Source organism: Ziziphus jujuba, chromosome 8 (genome assembly GCF_031755915.1).
Source record: "Ziziphus jujuba cultivar Dongzao chromosome 8, ASM3175591v1".
NCBI classification, from domain to species: domain Eukaryota; kingdom Viridiplantae; phylum Streptophyta; class Magnoliopsida; order Rosales; family Rhamnaceae; genus Ziziphus; species Ziziphus jujuba.
The window spans coordinates 3,995,606-4,020,666 of NC_083386.1; the positions used below are offsets into that span (position 1 = coordinate 3,995,606).

Below are 25,061 nucleotides of genomic sequence, written 5' to 3' on the forward strand. Positions count from 1 at the left end.
AAAAAAATTAAGTTGGTAAAAATATCAAATTTGCTTGTTAAGAGCTTAAGTATATATATACATATATATATCTATAGAGATTAGACTATGTTTAAAAAACCATGTTTGATTTTAAATGATACAATATTTGAACTTTTATCTATGGAAAATAATATAAAGTTTAATATGATAAGTTTTTGGAATCAGTTAAAAAAATATACAGTTACTATTTTTTTTTTCATTTGGAGTGGCTTTTAGTTCTTTAAATATACATATGGAAAGAAAATGAAAAAATTAAAATAACCCTGCCCACAGCTCATGAATTCCAATTAAATATTAAATTCTGATAGCTTGTTTACTCGTAAATAGACAGTCAGAAATCAGAATTAAAATATTCCCCTTATCGTTTCTTTTGATTTTATATGTAATTTCAGAATACATGTCCATGTATATATTAAAAACGTAACCTACATGATATGATATGAATTTAATTGTTTATACTTAAAGGCAATGTTTTAAAAAACAAAAGCATAAAATGAGGTGCTCCATTTTTCACTTAAAACACATATATACTTGAAGGCATTTCATATATACTTTTCCGATATAAAAAATAATGCATAAAATATTAAACATATTTAAAATTATTAGAATTAACACACTTAAAACACATTATACTTTATTAGTTTTTTGTTAAAAATAAATAAAAATTAAAATGATGTATTTTTAAAACAATTGTATACTATTAGTTCGTTTTTATTAAACTGTAAAGTAAGAAACTTTTAATTTATTATATGTAAACATTATATTTTAAGATTTGGTAGAGCACTTAGTGTGGGCTGTGGATCCATTTTAATTTGATATGGGCTTATGTCAATCTTTTCTACTTTATCTAAAGGTGGGTTGGGTATGTTGGGTAAAGGCTTACTATTAAAGTGTTAGGCCGACTACTTGAATGAGGATGAGCGTCGCCGAGTCTTCAGACGCATTAAAGCCATGCTTGCAGGTTTACTTTTCAATATTATAAAATTAAAATAATAATAATAATAATAAAAGATTTAACACATAAATCAAGTGAGTTTCAATTTTTAACATCCACATCCATATGTCTGCCATCATAAAAGTAGTAGGTTGATCAATTCGAAGATAGTTCTAAAAATGGGTCTCACATGCTCTGACCTATTTGGTTTTTATGAGCTAATCTTTTAATTTGTTTAATGTTAAAAAATTTAATATGGGAAAGTGATTCAATAAATATAATAAATTAACTTTTTTGTAAAATCATGCATGAACTATTTTTAATATCCACATTCACATGTATGTCAGTATTTAGGAGATCATTTATGTGTGTGTGTGTGTATATATATATATATATATATATATATATATAATTTTGTTAAAAATGGCAAATTCAAAACTTAATATAAGATTAAGTAAACAATCATAACACTTGCTAATTTTATAATTAAAGTGCTCATTTTTAACATTATACATAAATAATATGGATAACCTCGTACAATATATTAACAGACAAGCAAATAATTACGTCTATGAGTACATATGATGTGCAATGTGCAATTTTTTTTGGTGAATATGTGCAATGTGCAATTACACATCAAAATATTTTTTATTCATTAAAAAATAAAACTTAAATGCCTTGTTTGTCTTTATCCAAAACCAACTCATACATTACACATCAGGAAAAAAGAAAATTTGGTATACATACACATATATATCTATTTATATATATTACCAAACTCAAATCAAGTGTAATGTCAAAGCTTCTTTTTAAGTTGAGATTTAATCATTGAATTCCAAAATAATTTATTTTTTCTAATTAATATTTTAGTATGTCATTAAATTCATATTTATCAACATTTTAAAATTTAAATCTTAATTTTTGATATACTCCAAAATCGATAAAGAAAAATCCAAAGTTAAAACTATCATTTTATTTTGATATTAAAATTATCATATCTTCCTATGTAAGTTTGACAATAATATATATCACCCTGGCAGCTTATATATGCTTATTATTTTTTCTTTTTTCTTTTCCTGGCTACTGTTGTTCTTTTAAAGCCGTATATCTTCCATCTTCTTGGGTTGAATATCCAGCACATGAATATTCTCTCTTCCCCACCTTTTTTGTCTTTGCAAAAAACTCTTGTATATTATAGAAGTCCATAATGTACATTTCAAACACCAGGATGAGAGAAATTATTTTAAATATAAAGGGGACATTATTGTAAATGATAAAAAAAAAAAACATGCATCTTATAGCAGCTGCTATGTTATACTCTATCATGCTTTTTGTGGCAAAAAAATATTAATATACAATACAAGCCAAAAATATTTGCTGCGTATAGTGGCAACTACAACATGCTTTGTTATATCCTCCAGTTTTAACATGGTACACTGTTGACCTCATATGTGAAATATCGCATTTTGAATATTTTCATTTGCAACTAGTTGATTACTAGTTTATTGTGTATATGACCATTTGAATTTGAAATTATCATCCAAAGAAACCGTGTTTGTACATTATCTTCTACTTTAATTTTTCAACCTTTTATTTCTGTACGATGTCTTTGCATCTGCTATGTCATTCTCTATCCACACACATGCTTTTTGTGGCATAAAAATTGATCTATACAAGCCAATAATATTTGCTACGTATAGTGGCAATTCATACAACATGCTATGTTATATCTTCTAGTTTTAGCATATGTGGTACACTGTTGATCTTATATTTAAAATAGTGCATTTTAAATCTTTTCATTTTCAACTACTTAACTATTATTTTTTTGTGTATGACCATTTGAATTTGAAATTATTGTCTAAGGAAACTGTGCTTGTATATCATCTTCTACTTTACCTTTTCAACCTTTTCTTTTTTTCTTTTTTGCTTTTTTTTGGATACATTTCCATGTTTATATATTTAGAAATTGGACATGGGTTATTTATATAAGAGTAATGCTACAATTTACTAAGAGTATATGTGTTACTTTTTGATTGATTAATATATTAATATAATCTGAAAATTGATGAATGAACCTTTAAAGGGATAAATATTACTAAATATAAACCAATCAAATAATGACATATATATCTTTGATAGGTATATTGGTGAGCTAGATGGTATCTAAAATATTGTTCTTTATACAGTACATATTTATATGACCTTATATATATACATATAAAATAATCAGTAATTTTATACATATATAAATTGATTTTTTCAATGGTATGTTACGAGTGTAAATTAATTTTTGCCGCCACAAATGAACGAGCTAGAAAGACACATCGTTTGCCTAAAATCATACATTTAAAGGTCACCTTATTTTCATTGATAGAAAAAGTATTTTGGATTTGAAGTGCAAAACTTGTTTGTCAACTCAATTATTGATACCCAGTTGGGTGTGAATTGTACATTTTTGACGTGTATATATATAGATGACTTCCCCCAAATACACAAAATGCACGTTTGAATTGCTGTGGCAACCGAACAGATAAGAAAGAGACACCCCAGCTGCCTAAAAGCATATGTATCTGTAACAGCCCGGGACTTCACAGTATCACTGTACCAGTAGTGGTAATAGTATCAAATAATTGCTGAATTTGTCAACAAAAAAGGCTTGCGGGACTCTTTGCTCCTCCAGCGAGTATCCCCTAGGGCTGGTAAGCTTATCTATTTATCATCTTGAATGTGCACCAAATGTATTAACAACCTCTCATATTTGCATATTACCCAAAAAAAAAAAAAACTCTCATATTTGCGTGTATGCATTGATATACAACCACTTCAGCAGCAATGTCAACAACCACATCAGCTCACTCATGTTTCACACAAAGAGAACTAGAAGGACTTTACATCAGCAGTTATAAACGATAGACTAATTTTATCTCTAAAGGTTTAGCTAGGAGCAAAATAAATTCAAGAGTTTGATGATATTGATAATTGTCGCTTTTAAAATATTTCTATTTATTTATTTATTTATTTATTTTGGTTTAAACCACGAGGTATCCCACGGGAAGCAACTTGTGGCCAGGGCCAAGCCAACATCTGAGCGGGGATTAGTCCCATCCTTGAAAGCTGATGACTACGAAACAAATTCTAAAGGTTAGGCAGGAGCAAAACAATTTCAAGAGACAACTTATTTACACCTGTATATCACTATGAAAAAGATAAGCATTAGCCGCGGAATTGCTAGCTGTAGTTAATATGCAAACAAGTTGAAGTTAATGGGTTAGCATATTAATATGCTAATGCTTATTACAGTAAATCTAAACCCATTAACTTCTTGTCATTTTTAAATCATATTATCAGGTCATGACTCAAATTGCCACATCTAGGTCTATTGAAAACATTATATTACAACATGACATTGGCAACTGTTGCATTTTCTAGAGAATTGTCTAGCTTCTCAAATATTGTGGACCAAATGCAATCCTGCCTCAAAGCTTAATGAGCCAAGGTTCAATCTCCATATTGGTTGCACAAATTTCCTTGTGGAAATCTCATAAAAAGAGTAATCAGCTTAATCATGCCTCATACAATGTAAGGTAAAGAAAAATCTTTCTTGTATAAAAAAAAATCAATAATTGTGTATTGGATACTTTTGAGTATGGCTTGCCATGTCTTTAACTTATCACAAAATAAATCGCCATTTAACAAGTGCTTTATCAATGGCTCCATCCAAAATAGGGTAATGATCATTGAAAAAACCTCGTGATGCTAAGATAAACCTTGTGAGAACACCTTTTGTTGATGAGGTAAGCCTTATGAGAACATCTTTTGTTGCCTCGTGAAAACATCTTTTACTCAATCATGAAAATATTGATCTTGGGCAAAAATGTTATTAGTATGATTCTAGTAAAACCATTATCAATTTCTAAGGCGAACCGTGTGAGAGCATCTGCATTTGCATTCTAAATTTGGAAATTTGAAAATGGATCTAAATCATGACCAACTGAGAGCCACTATGGATCTACAACTTTTTTGAAATAAGCAATAGAATGAGATGGTTATGAAACGTTCATACAAGATTGAATGTTATCTAAAAAATTCTTTTAAACAGTTATTATTGGGAGGATGGTGGAAAATTGGTTTTTGATCTTCTTAGGCTCACCTTTATCTCTCAAATGAATAAGAAAGGAAGACACTTGTATAATGTTCATGCTAGAATAAACACTACCTTTGGAACTTTTCTCGATATTCATTGTGGTTGTTGTTTGTCTTAACACATTATGAGCTTTCATTGTTGTAGGAAAGCTGTGCCCTTCTTCTTGCGCTAAATATTTATGCAAAAATCTGGTTCAACCTAAATTCTCACCTCAATCTTTGACTTGCAAAAGATATCAAGAACCCTGGGAGTTTATAAGGCACCAGCTAAAGGGACTCCGACATTCAAGCTAATGTCAATATACTTGTATGGAAATAGATAATTAGCTAAGAGATTCAGAATTACATACTAGTACTATTGATATAGCCTATATTTATAGTACCTTTGGGATAATTGATAGATCTCACAGATAAGATTTGATTATGTTGAGACTATGTCATTCAACCTCGAATATTTGATGAGTAGTTGTTGATAAACCATAAAAGTCATGTTATCTCTAAGAGTTACCTCATTATATGGATTCCCATCTAGTACCCTGGACTAGCTTTGACTAGAGGAAACCATAGTTACCACACTGAACCTTCCTATAAAAAATCCAGCAACATAGTCCCTAAGTGTTAGACTTGTTCTAAATTTCTCTGCACAGAAAATATACTCTAATAAAGCATCATCTTATTTCTTTTACCTTACTATAGATTTTCCATAAGAGGCAGCAATTCAATAACAAAACAATATAAGGAACATGCATAAAAATAAATAAATAATAATAAAGCAACATAGTATTCAAAGCATACTAAAAGTATAATTCAAAGATAGAATTTAATACAAATAATAGGAAATTATGAAAGAAATATTATAGGGAAGGAAAGGAAAAGAAATGCTTTTCTTAGAACACAACAGTGAACGAAAAACTTCGAGCTCGCACTTGGATGGTCAATACTTATTAACTCTTGGGCCTAGGAGAATGGATTAAAAGTAGAAAACATAATGAGATGCTAATCATCCCAATAAATGGCAACCAACTATGAAAATAAAAATGTAATATTATAAAATAAGGACAATTAAAAATAAATAAATAAATGAATAAATAAATAAATAAATAGATAAATAAGTAAATTTTTAAATAAGCAAAGTTCCTCCATTATTTCGCTCAGTTTGAAAAGTTCATTTTTTTAAATTATTTTCACAAAACCCATAATATAAATTAGTAAATAAAAATATAATAAAAATAATATTAGAAATAATTTTACAAACAAATAATTTGCATATGCTTAACATATTAATATAATTTAGAAATTAATAAGTGAATCTTTAAAAGGAAAAATATTATTAAATATAAACCAATGAAATAATAACATTTATATCCTTGATAGATATATTGGTGAGCTAGATGGTATCTATAGTATTGTTGTTTATATATAGTACATATTTATATGACCTTATAAATATATATATATATATATATATATATATATAAAATAATCAATAATTTTATACATATTTAAATTGATTTTTTCGATGGTATGATACGAGTGTAAATTAATTTTTGCCGGCACAAACGAACGAGCTAGAAAGACACATTGTTTTCCTAAAATCATATATTTAAAGGTCACCTTAATTTCATTGATAGAAAAAGTACTTTGGATTTGAAGTACAAAACTTGTTTGTCAACTCAATTATTGATACCCGGTTGGGTGTGAATTGTACATTTTTGACGTGTATATATATGGGTGATTTCCCCCAAATACACAAATGCCCATTTAAATTGCTTTGGCAACCGAACGGACAAGAAAGAGACACCCCAGCTGCCTAAATGCATATGTATCACTGTACCAGTAATGGTAATGGTATCAAATAATTGCTGAATTTGTCAGCAAACAAGGCTTTGCGTGACCATTTGCTCCTCCAGCGAGCATCGCATAAGGCCGGTATGCTTATCTATTTATCATCTTGCTTGTGCACCAAATGTATTAACAACCTCTCATATTTGCCTATTACCCAAAAAAAATAAAAAATTAAAAACTCTCATTTATTTAATGAAAATTATAAAATTGATAATTTTAATTAAAATTATAAAACTGTCATATAATATTAATTAAAATTATAAAATTGATAATAAATTTTGATTTTGATTTTGATTTATCAAAAATAATATAATTAATTAATTTAATTTAATTTGATTTAAATATAATTAATTATTACAAATTATTTTTAAAATCATCAATTATAAACACATATATATACATCTCGCAGAAATCAATACTTACATGAAATAATAATAAGAATAATAATATATAAAAAAAGAGAAAATTACAACTGTTGGGTAAGATTCATGGATCCTAAAGACGGGAATCCTAGCTGCGATATTTGTGAAAATATCTTCCAGATCCCTCCAGCAAACTCCAAGTCCTTGGGCTTGACTGCATGGTGCTATTTGGGCTTGATGAGGTGCTGTGATTTTTGTTGCTTGTTGGGTTTTTTTTTACAATCCAATTTGGAGATTTTGGCCCACTGACTACCCAAATAGCTGCTTGATCGTAGACAGCCCTCTAATTGCATGTGTTCTTTCATCTAACTATATCCTATTTATTATTTTAAAAGTATACCCTAACCGACAACCCATCCGTTTACATTTAATCTCTCTTTCTCTCTCTCTTCCCCCCATTCTTTACTATTTTACTATAATTTTCAACTCCCTTTTTATCAAACCAAACTCACTCTCAGTACTTTTTTCAAAGTGTTCACATCTTAGGAAATACTGTCAATGACCATAACCGTAATTATGGATAAGTGATTGGTAATTTAAGTTATGTATTTTATTTTTTTTTATAATTTTTTCTTCACCAACTTCTATTATGGGAACACCATAAATAATTACAATATCACATAAAGCATTATAAACAAAATAAAAAACAAAATACTAATTATGATATGCACGAATTAGCAAAATAATTATCAAAAAATATGTTACAAATAACGATAAAATATTGTTAGTAATTTTTTTCAAAAAATATATTATTTTTTAAAAAAATTATCAACAGTTGCTATTGCTATTGTGATTAAGTACAAAACATTAATAATTTTAATTGATAATTTTTTAGCTTTTTAATTGGTCAACTTGTTTTTTTTAATTTCTGTTTTATTTTTATTTATTTTTTAAATTTTAATTCTATGTATCACAACTTCTTTAATAACATATAAAACACAAATAATACTTTTAGAAAAATTACTAATAGCTATTATCATGACTATTTATATAGCATTAATAATTTGAGTTGCATAACTTTTTCAATGGGTCAAATCATTTGTTGGAAACTGAACCAAATTAACAAATAAGAATGCACAAATGCCATATTTGAATCCATTGCTGCAGAAAAACCCACAACAAAGCCACTAATTTTCTATCCAATAGCAACTGACAAAAAATGGTTAGGGAATCATAACCACACAAACCCAATCACTGAGTAGTGACCTAGAGCACCCATCTCTGCTTGTTGCACGCCTAAATGCTGCGAACACCAATCGAATGTAGACTTAAACATACTCCTAACTCTGCCTGCAAAAAAGACACAAACTAACCAATTTATGGAAAGAAAAATATTATAAAATAAAAATATGATTTTGCTTCTAGTTGTACAAATTTAATTAAAAAAAAAAAAAGGAACAGTAAAACAAAATAAAAAATTTGGAGAACAATGAAACAAAATCAAAGTTTTAAAATATATGCACAACAAACGCGTTGCGTTAGAAGATTGATGGCACAATACCAGAGCTTCAAGATTCTCACAATTTCGGTTGGATTTTGTTGTTGCTTTTTTAGTGGTTGATGATAGAATTCGGAAAAAATATTTCACCTTTGGATTCCAAGAGTCTTGGTTAAAAGGAAGGAGAAGACTTTTTATAAGATTATTTAGTTTTTTAATTCTTTTATTGAAAGATACAATAAATAAAGATGGGTAGAAATACCCAAAACATAAAAAAAACAAAAAAAAAAAAAAATTTGAAGCGTGAGGGCGTCTAATGTTTAGATTTAGTCTAATGTTTGCACATGAATATTTATAATCTATCAACCCAAAAGTAAATGTTTTTTTTTTTTTTTGCTAAGAAAATACGGTTTTATACCAACCAAAAAACCCCGAAAGGTACAACTTTTAGAAGGAGTTGGCTATCATGCCACTCTCCTGGGTTACAAAAACTGAGAAGATAAACGGTAACATTGTTAAGTTTTCATAACATTGTCAAGTGACATATTAAAAATTGGTGGCTTAAGACACATTTTCCAAAAAAAAAAGTATATTACAAATTATATTTTTAAAAAAATTAATATTACAAATTAAATTTCAAATAAAAAAAATTTATTAAATAAAATTGATTAATTTGGTAAATCATCTATATTTATAATTTTAATTTTAAACTTTAAAATAAAAATAAAAAAAATTGTAAATAAAAAAAAATTTCGAAATATCGCTTCCTAATGAATTTTTTTTTAAAAATAAATAAATAAATAAATCCCCTGCTCTCTAACGTGCTCTCCTATTATATGTTTGTATGTTTTTCCGCATTATAGGCCTTGGATGCAACTTTTTATTTTGGCGCCGAATATTACTTCTCTTTCTCTGTATCTGGATATAAACTGAATTAAAAAAATAAAAAAAAAATTCCGAAATATCGCTTCCAAATGAATTTTTTTAAAAAAAAAAAAAAAATAAATAAATAAATCCCCTGCTCTCTTACGTGCTCTCCTATTATATGTTTGTATGTTTTTCCGCATTATAGGCCTTGGATGCAACTTTTTATTTTGGCGCCGAATATTACTTCTCTTTCTCTGTATCTGGATATAAACTGAATTAAAAAAATAAAAAAAAATAAAAAAGAAAGGAGCTTTGATAATGCTCATCCTTCTCTTTCCATGGAGTCCTTAGGTTTTCATCTTCCTCAATTCTCAGAGGTATTTCTCTCCTTCCTCTTTTGTTTTACCATTTATGGTGGGAATGGTGGTGATTGCTATGGTATTGTGTTTGGTAGCAGAGAAAAAGTGAGGAAAATAATATAGCGCTACTGCCGTTTTCCTTTTCATTTATTTGTTATTTTTTATTGAAAATGGATTTGGGGGAAATGCTAATGCTACAAGTCAAATAGTTGATTAGGTAGTAAAGAATGTTAATTTCGAGCTAATAATTTCGGTCTCTTTATTTCCCCGACTATATTTGGGAACCAAACGAATTGGGTTTGTTTTAGTTTCTGAGAAATCTGGGGGAAAAAGATTTAAATAGGGGGTTATACAGTTTAAGGTTTTTATTTTTAATGAATAAACAAACAGCATTAGTACTTTGGCTTCAGTGAGAAGAGGTTTTCTGAACCTAGACAAAATTCAAGATGGTTATTTATATATTTTTCCAAAGGGAGGCGTTAATCAGAAGCTAAAGGAGGCGTTTGTCCATGCTTTTCATCAATGAAGGGAGTTCATAGTTTCACTAACCTTTTTGGTTTCTCAGGTCATCATACTCCAAAGATTTGAATGTTAATTCCTCCTCCTGAATTAATAAAACATATTAAAATCTTTATAAGACAGTTACAATCTTTAATGTTGGGTGTAGAAAAAATTTCTGTAAACATTTGATAAAGATAACGAGGCATGTGTACCTTATTGTTTTGATATAGATTTTCAACAGAAAATTGGAATTCTTAACTAATTTCGGGTTCTTTTTTATTTTTTTATTATTATTATTTTTTTATCTATTATATTTTACGCACTGCCTAATTACAGGATTTAGTTTGGCTTCCTTGTTGGCTTCAGCAGCATCAGTTAGAACCACTCAATGAGTGTATTAATGAAACTCTAGATCATTCCAAGTCAACATCAGAGGTTGGGAATTTTTATAATCTTTCTGCTTCTTATATTTTATCTACTTCATGGCATGGCACACTTGGTTACAAAAGCTGTTAATTTTTGTTTTCAATGCAATGAATAGGATTTTGCATTGTCTCAAGGAAACATCAGCTGCAGAGAGGATTCACTTTTTTCCGCAACGAAAGAAGGTAGACATAATGGCTGCCATTTATTCTTATCTGGGGAAGACAATTCGCCTATTAGTTTTGCTTCATCTTGTGGAAATGTAAGAATTTACGTTTACTAGCCAAGAATAAATTTATGCAGTTTTTGTTTTTCTAACCTGTGTTGCGAATTTGAATGGAATACTCATTCAAAAAGGAAGTGGCTTTAATCTATATTGTGTCTTGTTGTTGGAAATATAATAACTATGCATGATCCCAGAGTCAAGCTGATTCTCATATAAGAAAGTTGTATATGCTAGATTTGTCCCTGTTCTTTTTTTTTTTTATTTTTTTATTTTTTGTCTGTCAGTATGATGCTCTTATGTTTTGACCAAAAAATAGAAGTGTTATGCTTGCATGCAGAGAAATATTTACAGCTGGTGTTCTCTTATTCCATGTGTTTTCATTTCATTTAACTAAATAAATTATATATCTTGATTTACTTTTTTGATGAATAGGTGCTTCAGTTTCGACTTCATCTCTCATCAGATGGATATATGCAGTACAGTGAAACTCAATCATTGGCTTCAAATGCATATGAAGCCATTCTCAATTCCAATAGAGTTCTGTCAGCGGAAAAACTTGAAACTTCAGATGCTTTTAGAGAGAAAACTTTGTCTAAAATGAACAATGAAGATTGTGGTGTAAATATCCTTCCTCTAAATTTCATACCAGAACCTGTGGGGAAATCTGTCACGCAGTCTCCTTCCAATCACAAGGATTCAACATGGCATTACCGGGAAAGGTTCAGTCTCAAGTATCTCAAAGGTGCTAATATCAACACGGCAGTTGAACTCTCTACTGCAGCATCCGAAGCATTGGTTATACATGAAATAATGAAGAGTGACTCAGAAGCATTGGAAGCAGCAGATGTACTTGAAGTTGCCCTTCGGGTAAAGCAAGCACGGTTACAATGTTTAGATGATGCCATTTATTGCTCGAGTGAGGAAACTGACAAGAATGATTCTCTTTCAGACTTGGATGATTCCACAATGGCAGATGCTTTTGAAGATGTAGGATTACCTTTCAGTGTTTATGATCGGTGTATTGGTAGTTCATCAATTTCTCGGGTCAATGAGACTCCTGTCTCCCAAAATCACCACGAATATGAAAATAATTTTAGTAACTTAAAGCTTTCAGTGCAGCAAATCAATTTTGATAATGTTGCTACAGAGAAACAGTTGGAAGAGGATTTTAATTTAGATGTGGTATGTAGAAAGGATTCGGCTTCAGAATCTCTCAAGCAAAAGATAGTTTCTGGTAGTCCAGTTTTATTTTCAACTACCTCCAACATGGCAATCTACAATGATCCTCCAGCAACAAAAAGTCCACATGTGATGCAAAAGGTGAAGTCATATCATATTTTTATTGCATCCTCCTATACTTTGCTAAGCTATGCGAACACAGAAATGAGATAAATGGGATATAATATCTATATATATATAGGGTTTTGGTACAGTGGGTAACTGTATGGTGGGCAAGCAATGCTTGTCCTTTTAAGGATAGGCATGTAAATCTTTTAGGCACCCACACCCAGTCGCCCTCTTTAGCAAAATCCTATGTATATACATATATGGAAGATTTTATTTTGTTTTGCCTTCTATGTTGTTTGGCCATTTATTATATTTCCTGGTTCTTTGCAAGTGGGCAGTTTGGAAATTATATATTTCAACTCTTTCTTCCAGACAGTTGACTTCACCAGGGTGAATATAACTTCATGTCAACCTCAAACCAATGAAGATTCTTGTTTGCATCCTTCAAATTTACAGAATTCCGGTGAGTTGAAAGCTGAAATTCTTTTCCACTTCTCCATACTATGAGTAATGCATGCTTATATTTTTTATTTTCTATGTTTTGTTTCTGCAAAGGAGAAGATAGGGAAACTTATCTAGTTGAAAGATTCAGAAGCCGATGGTTAGGTGGTTGGGCAGCTGTGGTGTGTGCTCTATTCTATTCACTCTCAGTTTTCTGTGATTATCCCTATTGCCAATTTCTTGGCATGCTTTATTTTATTGTACAAATTTTTAACCCTTATTGACTTATACTTCGACTTTACTGAAACTTGATTATATACTGAACCATTTTTATTTAGAAAACTCAACCATTCTTATAGTTTTTGCTTTTGTTTTTGGTGTCTTCCCCTGTCTTCCCTCAAAGGTAGCTGATGATACTGCAAAGTTAAAACAGAATACTCATAGAAGTGTCCCAAAGGCTTTTGCTGCTGAGACGAGCTTTCTCACAGAATCTGCAGATGTTGTCCCAGATGAGAACTCTTTTGTGCACACACGTGAAACACAGGTCCATGGGGAGTCACAGTCTAATATACCCTTTGAAGGTTTACATGACGAAGCTGTTGAAGTAATATTGCATTCTCAAGATGTGGTGAGATCATCTAATTTATCGCTGGTCGATCCTCTCTGTTCAGTTGTTCCATGCAGTATTCCTTCAGAAAATGTCAGTTGTACTATACCTCAGAACCTGAATTATATGGAAACTGATTCTCGGAAATGCTGTAGTCCTGCAACAGAACTTGAGATGGAGAATTCACCCAGGAGCACAACTGCAAATACTGAATTTCAAGGCCCAGTCCGCAGGCGGTTTACTTCACTCAAGACATATAGCATGCTTGTTCCAGAACATGTTGCTACTATAAATGGGGGTAGCCTTTACCATAACCAATCATTTCTATCAGACTTCAAATGGGAGCAGCTTTCCTTCAACAAGAATATGGGCTGCATTAGATCTTGTGACAAAAGGACCTGTAAAGATACCCAACATTGCAGTTCTATGTCAAAGTATACTGCAGGAATACATAATGAGGAAAATTGTGATAATTTGGAAAATGGGATCACAGTTGAGAGGATCAAAAATCAGAAGAAATCTGATCATGAAACTTCTGGAGAAGGAAGTGAGTTTCTGGAAAAAGAGCAACCTCCTATTTTAAATTCTAGGATGTGTTGTTGCCTGCAGGCTTGCATACCTTCTTTGTACAATTCCATAGGAGAGAAACATCCCAAAGAGGCATCAATACCAGAAAATGTACTCAAACTTCAAAAGAATCAGAAACTTACAAAGATACATTCTGACTGTGAGAGTTCACATGATGGATGCATACCGTCTTTGAACAATTTCATAGAAGATAAGCATCCCAAAGAGGCATCAATGCCAGAAAATGTACTCAAACTTCAAAAGAATCACAAACTTAGAAAGAGACAGTCTAACTGTGAGGGTTCACATGATGGACATGTTCCAGCTGAAAAGAGAGCTCGTTTTACTGAAGCAGACACCCAGATTAAGCAGAACAAAATCCTCCAAAAGCTAGATTCTTCAAAAACAAATTGTAAGACATGCTACTGAATATATATTACACCATTTGCTCATAAGGTGATAGGATGATGAGGTTATTTGTTTTTGTTTCATTGTTTACTTGTAGGTCCAACTGGAAGAACTAGTAAAAAGCTGAAGTACTCTGAGAAATGGTTAAATCATCGTAGCCATAAAAAAAGTCTCCGAAATTGTTGCTTTAAGATTGGAAAGAGATTGATATTTCAAGGTATAGAATTCCTGCTGACAGGATTTTCTAGCGAGAAGGAAAAGGACATTGAAGAACAAATACGTAAACATGGTGGTATTATTCTCTCTGATATTCCTTCTCCAAATTCAAAGGGAAAAAGGTGCTCAAGATCTAGTTTGTACCAGCTGCCTGTTATATTATGTCTGAAAAAGGTTAGTTTTTAATTTCTATGAATACTTTTTCTTTCTGAAGCCCTTATTGCCTACTTTGATAATGTAAGGCTGTTGTTGTCCACATTTTGCATTGATTCTATCATGTTCATATGACTATTGATATATCCTGCTTGCTTTATGTTTACTAGGTGTTATCATGTTGATAATGCGTAGGATTAAACATACTTTTAAGTCCTCTTATTTTAGGGAATTTCATTTTATTTGAATCTGTTATTTTATAGATGCCTTGACTTTTAATTAAATGTAGAAGCCTTTTGATGCTCTTGTGTAAAGTACAAACTAATTAGAACTGAAAGGGTGGTAGTATGAGACAAAAAAATAAGCCTCATATATGCAGAATAAATAATTTCTAGAAATATAAATTAGCACAATTCTAGCACAAAACCAACCAGATAACTAGGTTCTCGTACAATGATTCACATGTAAGAAGACGGGATGGAGGGCAAAAAGTAATCCATTAATATTGGAATAAAATTGCATAACTATCCTTATTTATTACAGCTTCTTTGGCACCAGTTTCCTTTAGTTTTCCATACAAAGTTTTCTATTTGATAAGCAATGACATGTGAATAATATTACTTGACAAGATTATCAGGGTTTGTAGGAATCATTTTGAATGTGGTTTTATACATTCTGATGGACTTTTTTCTTACTTGTCACTCTCAGCTACAAACTACCAAGTTCTTGTATGGATGCTCGGTGAACGCCTTCATACTAAAAGTTGATTGGGTTACTGAGTCAATAAGAGCAGGTTATGTTCTACTGCCTGAGAAGTAAGTCCTGCTTTTTCTTGGCTTGTATTTTGTTAATGTTCCTAATGGATGTATTTGGTCTTCTTTTATTTGTTTATATGATGAAATTATTTATTTTTTATTTTGCTAGATTGGTGGGTTGCATGAATTGCAAGAGCAACCTAATTTTAATTTTAACCGGATATTTACTTGGTTTGTGTCATTTATTTGTTTTTTATTTAATTTTAAGAATCACGTTGAATGACTTTCTAGAGCCTAAAAATTTTTATGAGCATTTTAGTTAATGATAAATGGAAAAGTCTAGTAAAAGGCTTGTATGATTATCTTTTAAAACGTGTATGTTCCGTCTTGTGTTTGTATCTTGGTGGACCTCCATTTTGGATGCTAATAGACCTCAAATCATTATTATTTAATAATCTACTCTGTTTTGCATCATTCTCCTAGGGTTGAGAGAATTTTACTCCAGTGAGTGGTATAAGTGAAATCTGCATGATAAAGCAATAATCTAACACTAACAGCATATCTCATGTATTAAAGCTTGATGGTAGGCATGTATTTAAATTTGTTTCTTTATGGGTTTCTGAATGATTCCAAACTTTTCTTTTTTAATCAGGTACATGATTTTATCAAGTCGAGATGCACAGGCTACAAGCATTGTCGAGTCAGTTCATCACAAAAACAATAATTATATTTTTGACAGAGTGGGGATAGTGCTTCATGGCAAGCCTAATTTCTGCACCAAATTGGCAATAATTATCAAGGTACTTTATCATATAATCCTTTTACAGCAACTTTCTTGCTACAATTACTCATACATTCTTTTGACTGTTAAAGAGCTGCAAGTCTAAATTTTGCTGTGCCTCTGTTTCTGCATTGTTTAGCATGGGGGTGGGCAGGTGTTTAAAGCCCTCCACTGGTTGGTCAACAGACTGGACAAGGAAAAGATTTCTTTGGGAGTTATTGTTGCTGAGGACGAGAATCGGGCATCACGCCACTTGAGGCAGTGTGCGCTTGAATGGAAAATACCAATGATGGTCAGTTTTTGTTCCTTATTTTTCGAAGTTGACTTGATTGCAGATTACAAATTATATCAAGCTCTGAAAATGTTTAACGTCTAAAAAGATTGATGAGTTAAAGTCTATTGCTTATATATGATATGAAGATGTCTAATGTTATTTTTCTTCTCGAAGTTTTAGAACTTGAACATATATCTGCACTTTCCCTATGTTTTATAAGTTGCAAGCTTTTGAATTGAGTTAATCAACTTGTATTCACTAAAAGAGTTAATCAACCTGTTGCAGCCAACTAGCTGGATCATAAAGAGTTTATATTTGGGTAAACTCCTTCCTTGTGTAGATGAAGGACCTTTTTCATCATTGAAAGGACCTAAGAAGGGGAAACTACTTCCAGTTTCCACTGAAATGAGTGAAGAAATATAAATTAGTATTTCTTACAGCCGCCGAGGAAGGATGTAAATATGTAAATGATTTATTCTTTCATGCATAATGTTGACCATTTTAAGGGTTGACTTTGCATTAATTTATCGAATACATTTTATCATGTATCATATTGTTATAATTCAGAGTTTAATATAGCGGACCTAATTATTTTGTCCACCTTTGATACTTGGAAAAGAGAGAGAGAGAGAGAGAGAGAGAGATGATATATGGGAACATTTATTATGCAAGCTAGCACAACCCACATAGAAAGAAACAAAATGACCAGTACATGAGGATTGACTTTAAATTTAATTAAAGATCTATGATATTGAAGAATAATTAATTTAATTCATTTAGTCTTTTGGCCTTTGGGGGAAACTTTGAATACCAAGCCAGAACCTGCAAGCCTATCTTCCATCACCTTCTTCAATTTTTAAATCATGGAAGGTGTAAGATGATTTATATAATCTCCCATTTTTCCTTTCCTGAAAAATGAATACATTGGAGCTCCCAATTTATCATAGCGATCACCATTTGGTTGACCTCCGAACTCTTCAGATTCCCAAAGCTACACATCTTTGCTATTTCTTCAATTAGCCCTTCTTCTAAAGGAGGTAATAATGGATAGTGCAAAAGAGTTGCAAAAGTTCTTCGTTGAGAAAGTTGGTCAAGGTTTTGAGGCAGGCCATTAAAGAAAAGGTCAATCTCTAAAAAGGAAACAAGATCATGAGGATGAGTAGCAAGCAAGGGACTTTTTTTTTTTTTTTTTTTTCAGGTTTGCAGCGATTCTGGTTGACAATGGAGAAGATCAAGGCCTTCAACCATGTTGTCCCAGATTTTGGAAGACTGGCTAGGGTGATATCAGAGTGTTGTGCTTGGAAATGTTGTTGAGTGGATATTACACCAGGTAGAGCAATGGATGGATACCAAAAGCCTTTGTACTGACAAATAATCTTCCCAAAAATTATTCCAGCCTTCCTTTGAAGAAGTAATGAGCAGCTTCTCAATCTCATTCTTAAGCTCTTCATTGTTTGAAGAGAAGCTGATAATGGAGTTTGTTGTCTCCTCCATTTTCTTTATCTTCAATTGGGGAAAAAAAAACTTCTACTAGTAAGAGAATAAGGGAATAAATCCTTTGGTGAGAAGCAAAGTGCATAGCACTTCTGTTTTATATATACAATAAGTTATTTGGTAGCACGGTTGGGTTTTTAGTTTTAGTGGTTTTTGTATTTTTTTTATTTTATTATATTTTTTACCTAATTTAATATTATCTACTTATGGATCATTGTTAACGATCTTATTGATCAGTTACACTGTAGGAGATAAAATTAGGTGGTCTTTGGACTATCTATTTCTGTATTGTCCTTATACAAATTTTTTGACACGTTGCATAAAAAAAATAAAAAAAATCAAAGTATTAAATTATATCAATCATCTTAAAACCACATCAATCACTTTTTCATTACGTATTAAAAATTTATAAAAGGATCATACAAGGACCATCTGATTTTTTTCCTCACTGTAGAAATTTCTCTAATAGAAAATGCTTGTTTATGATCTATTTGATGAATAAAACAATATTGTTACAATTACGAAATCCCCATATTAGACCATTAAGAGTATACCTCTAGGTTTAAGTTTCAATCCTTTCCATATGTTGTACTAGGAAATAAAAAATAAAAAAAAAGAAAAAGTTACCATTGGAATTCATTTACTATTTTTTTAATAAATTCATTTTCCAAAGGTTGTGTCAAAATATTATAAGCTTAAAAAATTAATATAATTTTTTTTGCCAAAATAATTTTTAATTTTTATTATCAATTTTTTTTTTAACATTAGGATAGAGAGACTCACAGGTTCAAGAAAGTAATGGTTTTATTAATTAATATAATTTAAATATAGATAAGTGAATATCAAATACAAAATTGAGATAATGGGTAAATATTTTTTTGAATATAATAATATTGAAAATATAAAATATATGTATTTTTGTTTAAAAAAATATTGTTGGTTAAGATATAGCAAATACATACATATATATATATATATATTTTTTAAACCTCAATATTTAATACTATTTAGGGATTGAAAAAGGAAATAAAATTTCATATTAAAGATATTATTTGGTCCGGATAATTAAAACCCAAGATCCTGGTTTCAGCCCCAGGCCCCTCCCTAATTTATTAAAAATAATAATAATAACAACTTTTTTTTTTTCTGTCTTTTTCTTTTTGAGCCACAAGTTAATTTTTAGAAGTTAGACGTTTTTTTTTTTTTTTTTTTGTCTCTTTTGTAAAAATTGTTTATTTTTACAATCAAATGTCCTTTCATGGAGTAAAGAAAGCTCAACATGCAGTTGAGCCACCCTCCTAAAAATCCAGTTTAATTTTAATAGGTAAACTCAAAGCGTACTCAATAATTTTAAGGCACACAACTTGGACTCCAAAATTTTCCTCATGATCTGATCCGAAACCCCTCCAACCAAAACTCGAGGAACAAAAAATAAAAAAAAAAACATTTTCATACATTTATTTGAAGAAATAATTGCTTATTAAAAGTATCAATTTGTTAAAAGTAAAACAACCAATTAAAATCAGCAGTTTATGTATAAATATATTAAAAGTTTGAGGATTTTTTTTTTTTTTTTCTTTTTCATTTTGATTGGTAAGTTTTTTAAGACCACAACCTGTTTGGAACCAGATTTGGCCGCTATATGGGTATTATAACAACATTTATTTATATTTTCAAGTTATATCTCAAATAAATTTACTAGATGAGATGAATATCAAAATTCTTTTTTTTTTTTTTTTTTTTTATAATTGGTTATGAAAATTTAAATTTAGAATCATTATTTCAAAAAATAATAACTTTATTATTAGGTTGTTTTTTGCAGGGATTATAAACTCAATCTTATACAAAAACAGCATTTATTTGTTTCTCTCAATATAATAAGAAGTTGGAGAAACGAATTATTGAATTATTGATGACTAGCCACTTGCCTCAAAATTTACAAGTTTTCCAAAATTTTCACACACAACTATATATAATGAATTCCAACTTCAAGCATGGGCGGCTTTAGGCATTCCCCACCTCTCCCTCCGCCGTCAACTTTATTTTATTTTATTTTATTTTATTTTTTAAAATTTATATATATATATATATATATATATATATATATATATTACATAATTTTATATAATTATATATTTTTATCATATTAAATAAAGTTGTGCCCCTCTAAATTGTAAATTTGTTCTTTTATTTGTCAGATTTTCATTTTTTTTTCCTTTTTAATAAAGGTTTAAATGATGCTTATCCAATTGTCAAAATAATCTCTACTAAATATGGTATAAATATTTTTAACATTAAGAGTGGTAAAATTCCCACATTTAATGGAATTTTTTTTGGTTAAAATTTTCAATCTTTAAATTATTTTTTATACTTTTCTATTTTTATTTCGAATTAAACTATAGCTAATAAATTGTAATTAATTAAAATCTTAACTTACAATTTTTTTTTTTTGAATACTAATAGCATTTTCCGAAATGAGTTCTTTATTTGTTTATTTTCTTTATTTTAAAACAAATAAAAAGAGCTAAATACACTTTTTATTTACATTTATTTATATTATTTGAATTTAATGTGGTTCATGCTCCCATACTATTAATATAGCATTTGAAAAAGGATTCAATTATTATTTGAATTTAATGTGGTACATGCTCCCATACTATTAATATAGCATTTGAAAGAGGATTCAATTAAAAAAAAAAGAATTAAATATTTATATATAAAAAAAAATAAAGAGTATTATTGAAGGACAATATAAAATTCACTTTTTATTTTAAAATATGCTTTTTATTATGAAAAAAATATTTTTTATTTTAAATAATGTATTTTGTATTTTATTATTCACATCTTATGGTTCTTCTTGAATATACTTTTTGAATTCGCCATTGACTTCAAGATAAAATATAACATCTAAAATGAATTTCTATATGATCAACAATAAAAGATAGAGATCTTCCATATGTACAAATTATAAATTTATACCAAATTAGGCAGAAAAAGTTAGAACAATATAATTCCTTTGCTTCACCAATTTTGTAGTTTTGACTTATATTTTAAAAAGTTATCAAAATACACCCATCACATTTCATTTCTATTATAACGTCATCCCTAACCGACGGTGACCGAGATCAGCTTGTTTTGAATTTTTAATTTAATTTTCATTTTTGTCTTATTATTATTATTATTATTTTTTCTCCTGAGCCACAAGTTGATTTTTATTTTTTTCTTTTTGTATTTTTCATTTTTATAAATTATTTTTCACAAATAAATGGCCTTTTAGGAAAGATTGTCTGAGGCACTGAAGAATGCCCAACATCCAATTGAGCTTTCCTCCTAAAATGTTGAGCTTAAAGCCCATTGGAGGCCAGAAAAGCTCAACTCAAGCCCTCCTCGATAATTTTAAGGCCGACAACTTGGGATTCAAAATTTTCCTCGTTATCTATTTTGTTGGTAAAAAAAAAAAAAAAAGAAAATCCTCGTGAACAAAACTCCAAATTATATAAATTTTTATTTTTAATTTTGTGCATGCTGCGCAAGGTCTTTATTGAACATTTAAATTAGTCTTTTACGTATTGTAGTGGTTTTTTTTTTTTTTTTTTTTTTTTTTTGGTGTAAATGGTGATTGTAGTGATTTGATCCAACTTAAAGGTTTAGAGTCACATGCAAATTTTGTCTTTATTACTATTTTCACTTTAACAATATGTAAAATATATATATATATATATATATATATATATATATATATATTTTGTGAACCTCTTAATATAATCCTATTTGATTTTATCTACCTAATTAAGTATTTTGTCCCAGGACTAAAAAGAATATAATTAAAAAAAACTATGCACGTGGTCAATTCAACCCAATACAAGGAACACAGTGCGTGGTGTTCTATAGAATTTTTTTTTTTTTTTCCTTTCTTATTAAGGTGTTTTATAGATCTTGCAGTTTATTTTATTGCATTCAATTAATTTTTTATACTACCCTTAACGTGCATCGCATTTAATTAATTATGAGATGACACTCTTGGCTTGATTAATTTATTCACAAATTCAACCTAATCAATGAAGTAGATGACTGTTAAGGAAGGTATTTTACCTTCATTATTTTCATTCTTTTAATTTCCATGCATGCTTTCCATCCGCTGGTAAAATATGAGGATATATAAACTGCTTTGTTTTCAATTATACTTCAACTCTCATATTGTCTCATATAATATTAGATAGTCCATTTCTGGTGACCAATTAAGTTTTGGATTCGAGAGTGGTGATGAAATCTCCTTTTCCAATTTCTCAAATTATATATATATATATATATTATAGTGTAAATTATTTGATTTTTAATAATAAGCTAACAAACTATGATTCATTGGTACTTTATCAGAAAAACAGATGCCATGCAATTAATTTTTAATATAGATTAATTAATTTGTTATTAATAAAAATAGAAACAATGTTTCAACTGTCCAATAATTTTCCCTGATCTAGGGAACGACGCAACTCATTACATATAAACAAATGTGAAGTAAAGTAAACAAAAATATCAGTCCTAGTAGAAATATTGAATGTACACTGTCATATTGCCATATCTAACATAATCATTGCGGGTCTCAAAAAAAAAAAAAAAAAAAAAAAAAGAAAAAACCATAATCATGGCAAAAAAAAAATTAAAAAAAAAAAACCTACATGTGAAACAATAATAATAAACTTATCAAAGACAAAGAAATGTTACATCTAACTAAATATATGAATTAAATGCACTAACTCATAATTTAAGTTTTTTAAATCAATAATAATTTAGCAAGATCTATGTAGAAACGTTTATTGCCCGAAATGGTGGAGCCACTTTGCTATTCTTCCTTGGCTTGTCTGAAGAACAATACATGAAAGACTAAAAGTCAAAGCAATCTTTTAACATTTCCAATGTTGATAAAAAATAATGGTACCCATTGGTTGGACTTCTCTGATGAAAAAAAAAAAATTAAAAACAAATAGAAAATAGAAAATAGAAAAAAAAGAAGAAGAAGCCAGCCAAGTAGAGAGTGGAGAAATTAAGGAGATTTAATTTGCAGAGTTCAGAGACGTTTTTCAATACTTTCAATGGTCCAGTGAGAGCTAATGTGGAGTGCATCCATGTTTTCGGCTAGGGAAATCACCTCTGGCCACAATCTATTTAGTTTTTGCACAGGGTTCGGTGAAATTTGGTACCTTTAACTTTTAAGTTTCAAAAAAAAAAAAAAAAAGAAAAAAGAAAAAAAGAAAAGGTAAAATTGGAACTACAAGACAATATACTATGGCAATGGCATAGAAGGAAGTCATGAAACAAGTGCCAGATCCCTTATCTAATTGACCAGTGCTGTACAACGAACCAGTGCCAAGCAATTAATTTTTGGGGTAGGATAATTAATAAAATCAGCGACCAGTGGGGTCTACTGTTTCAACAGATGGCAATAAAGTAATTGGAGTGGTAGCATCTCAATGTGGTACCACCATGCGATAGAAGAATATTAAATATAACTCTGATGAGCCTACCAAAAGCAGTCATCTGGTTCATTGCTTTTAATATAATTGTGGCAAAAAAATTTCTAAATGTGGAAGTGGAAGTGTGAATAGAAATCTATGTTAGAAAAATAATATGGATATATGTGTATATATGTGGAATAAAATTGTCAATAATTATTATCAAATATAGAAAATAAAAATATAAAATAAAAATTTGTATATCCTTAGTTTTAATCTACTGGTTGAAAAATAGTCCGAGGTTTGTGTGATACCATAGTGTCCTTAAAATAATTTCCGTCCCATCGGTGCAGATGTTTTCTGACGGTTGTCTCCTAGGATACGACGGAATCGAAAACTTTTGGATGCAGCACCACTAAAGCTTTCCCTCGAACTTTCAGTAGACATTTGCTTTTCCACTCTCTAAATGCAAACTTTTTTTTTTTGAAAATTTTTTTACTGTTCAAACAAGAAAAAAAAAAAAAACCAATTCTCTTTCTACTCTCTTCTCCCTCCTTTTTTCTCGTACCCCAGAAAAGCCTTTTTCTTTTCCCAAAAAAAACCCAAAACGGCTCCAAAATAAATTTCATTTAATGCCCACTATTACAAACCGTCCAAATCATTCAAATTCCTTTCAAACGTTACAATCCTCCACATGAATGATTTGACTTCTAAGGACTATGCAAGACTCTAGTGCTAAAGCTCTGCAGTTGGATCCTGCATAGGATAGATAGATGTTACTCTTTGAACCTTCCATTGTGAAACTATATCTTCTTTACTGACTAATGGTAGATGCGATATCTTTGAACCATTTTATCGTTTGTGTAAATGACAACATAGTTCACACAGATTCCTTCCTGGTACACTTCGGTTTTCACTGTTGTGTTCATTTTGGCCTTGAACACCTCCCTGGTTCTGTGAGAATTTCTAAAGAATTGCGCCCTTAACAATTCTCCTTTGAAGCAGCCACTCTTCTCTCTCACATAGATGATTCCTATTTCCAATGTAATCAGCATAATTATGCATAGATTACTAAACACACACTTTTAGGAATCATTAAAAGTATACTTCATGCTTAACCTCTATCTATCACTGTTTCATCATAGGAATGGGCAGAGGATTAACCCCCACAGTAATACATACCAGTTTTTACAATTGCGTTGTCCCATTGAACCTAGATCTTGGGATCTCCAATCAACTAGGTTGGGTTTCCATCGTATCGAATTTACTCACGGGCTTCAATTCCATTCCCCTCGATGACTTCTCAACTAGTTCTCTATTTAACTCTTTGGTTAGCGGATCCGCAATATTATCCTTTGCCTTTACATAGTCTATCGAGATAACTCCAGTTGAGATTAACTATCTAATAGAATTGTGTCTACGACGAATATGTCTAGACTTTCCATT

At 30.0% G+C, this 25,061-nt stretch overlaps 1 protein-coding gene and 1 long non-coding RNA gene across 3 annotated transcripts in view; both read left to right on the top strand.

Annotated features, from left to right (window-relative positions):
* Positions 1-25,061, top strand: part of LOC132805119 (uncharacterized) — a 283,618-nt gene that overhangs the window by 85,901 nt on the left and 172,656 nt on the right. The gene's annotated exons all lie outside the window — the stretch shown is intronic.
* Positions 9,822-17,266, top strand: LOC107410322 (uncharacterized). 2 transcript variants are annotated; one of them, XM_060819962.1, is made up of 12 exons: positions 9,822-10,047; positions 10,867-10,965; positions 11,072-11,215; positions 11,612-12,499; positions 12,839-12,929; positions 13,028-13,089; positions 13,311-14,493; positions 14,587-14,879; positions 15,567-15,673; positions 16,266-16,413; positions 16,534-16,686; positions 16,954-17,266. In XM_060819962.1, the coding sequence occupies exons 1-12, from the start codon at positions 10,009-10,011 to the stop codon at positions 17,089-17,091; spliced, it is 3,345 nt and encodes a 1,114-aa protein (XP_060675945.1). In that variant the 5' UTR covers positions 9,822-10,008; the 3' UTR covers positions 17,092-17,266. The 2 variants fall into 2 exon arrangements, with proteins under 2 accessions (XP_060675945.1, XP_015873221.1); XM_016017735.4 differs by having other exon boundaries at positions 9,823-10,047; positions 13,022-13,089.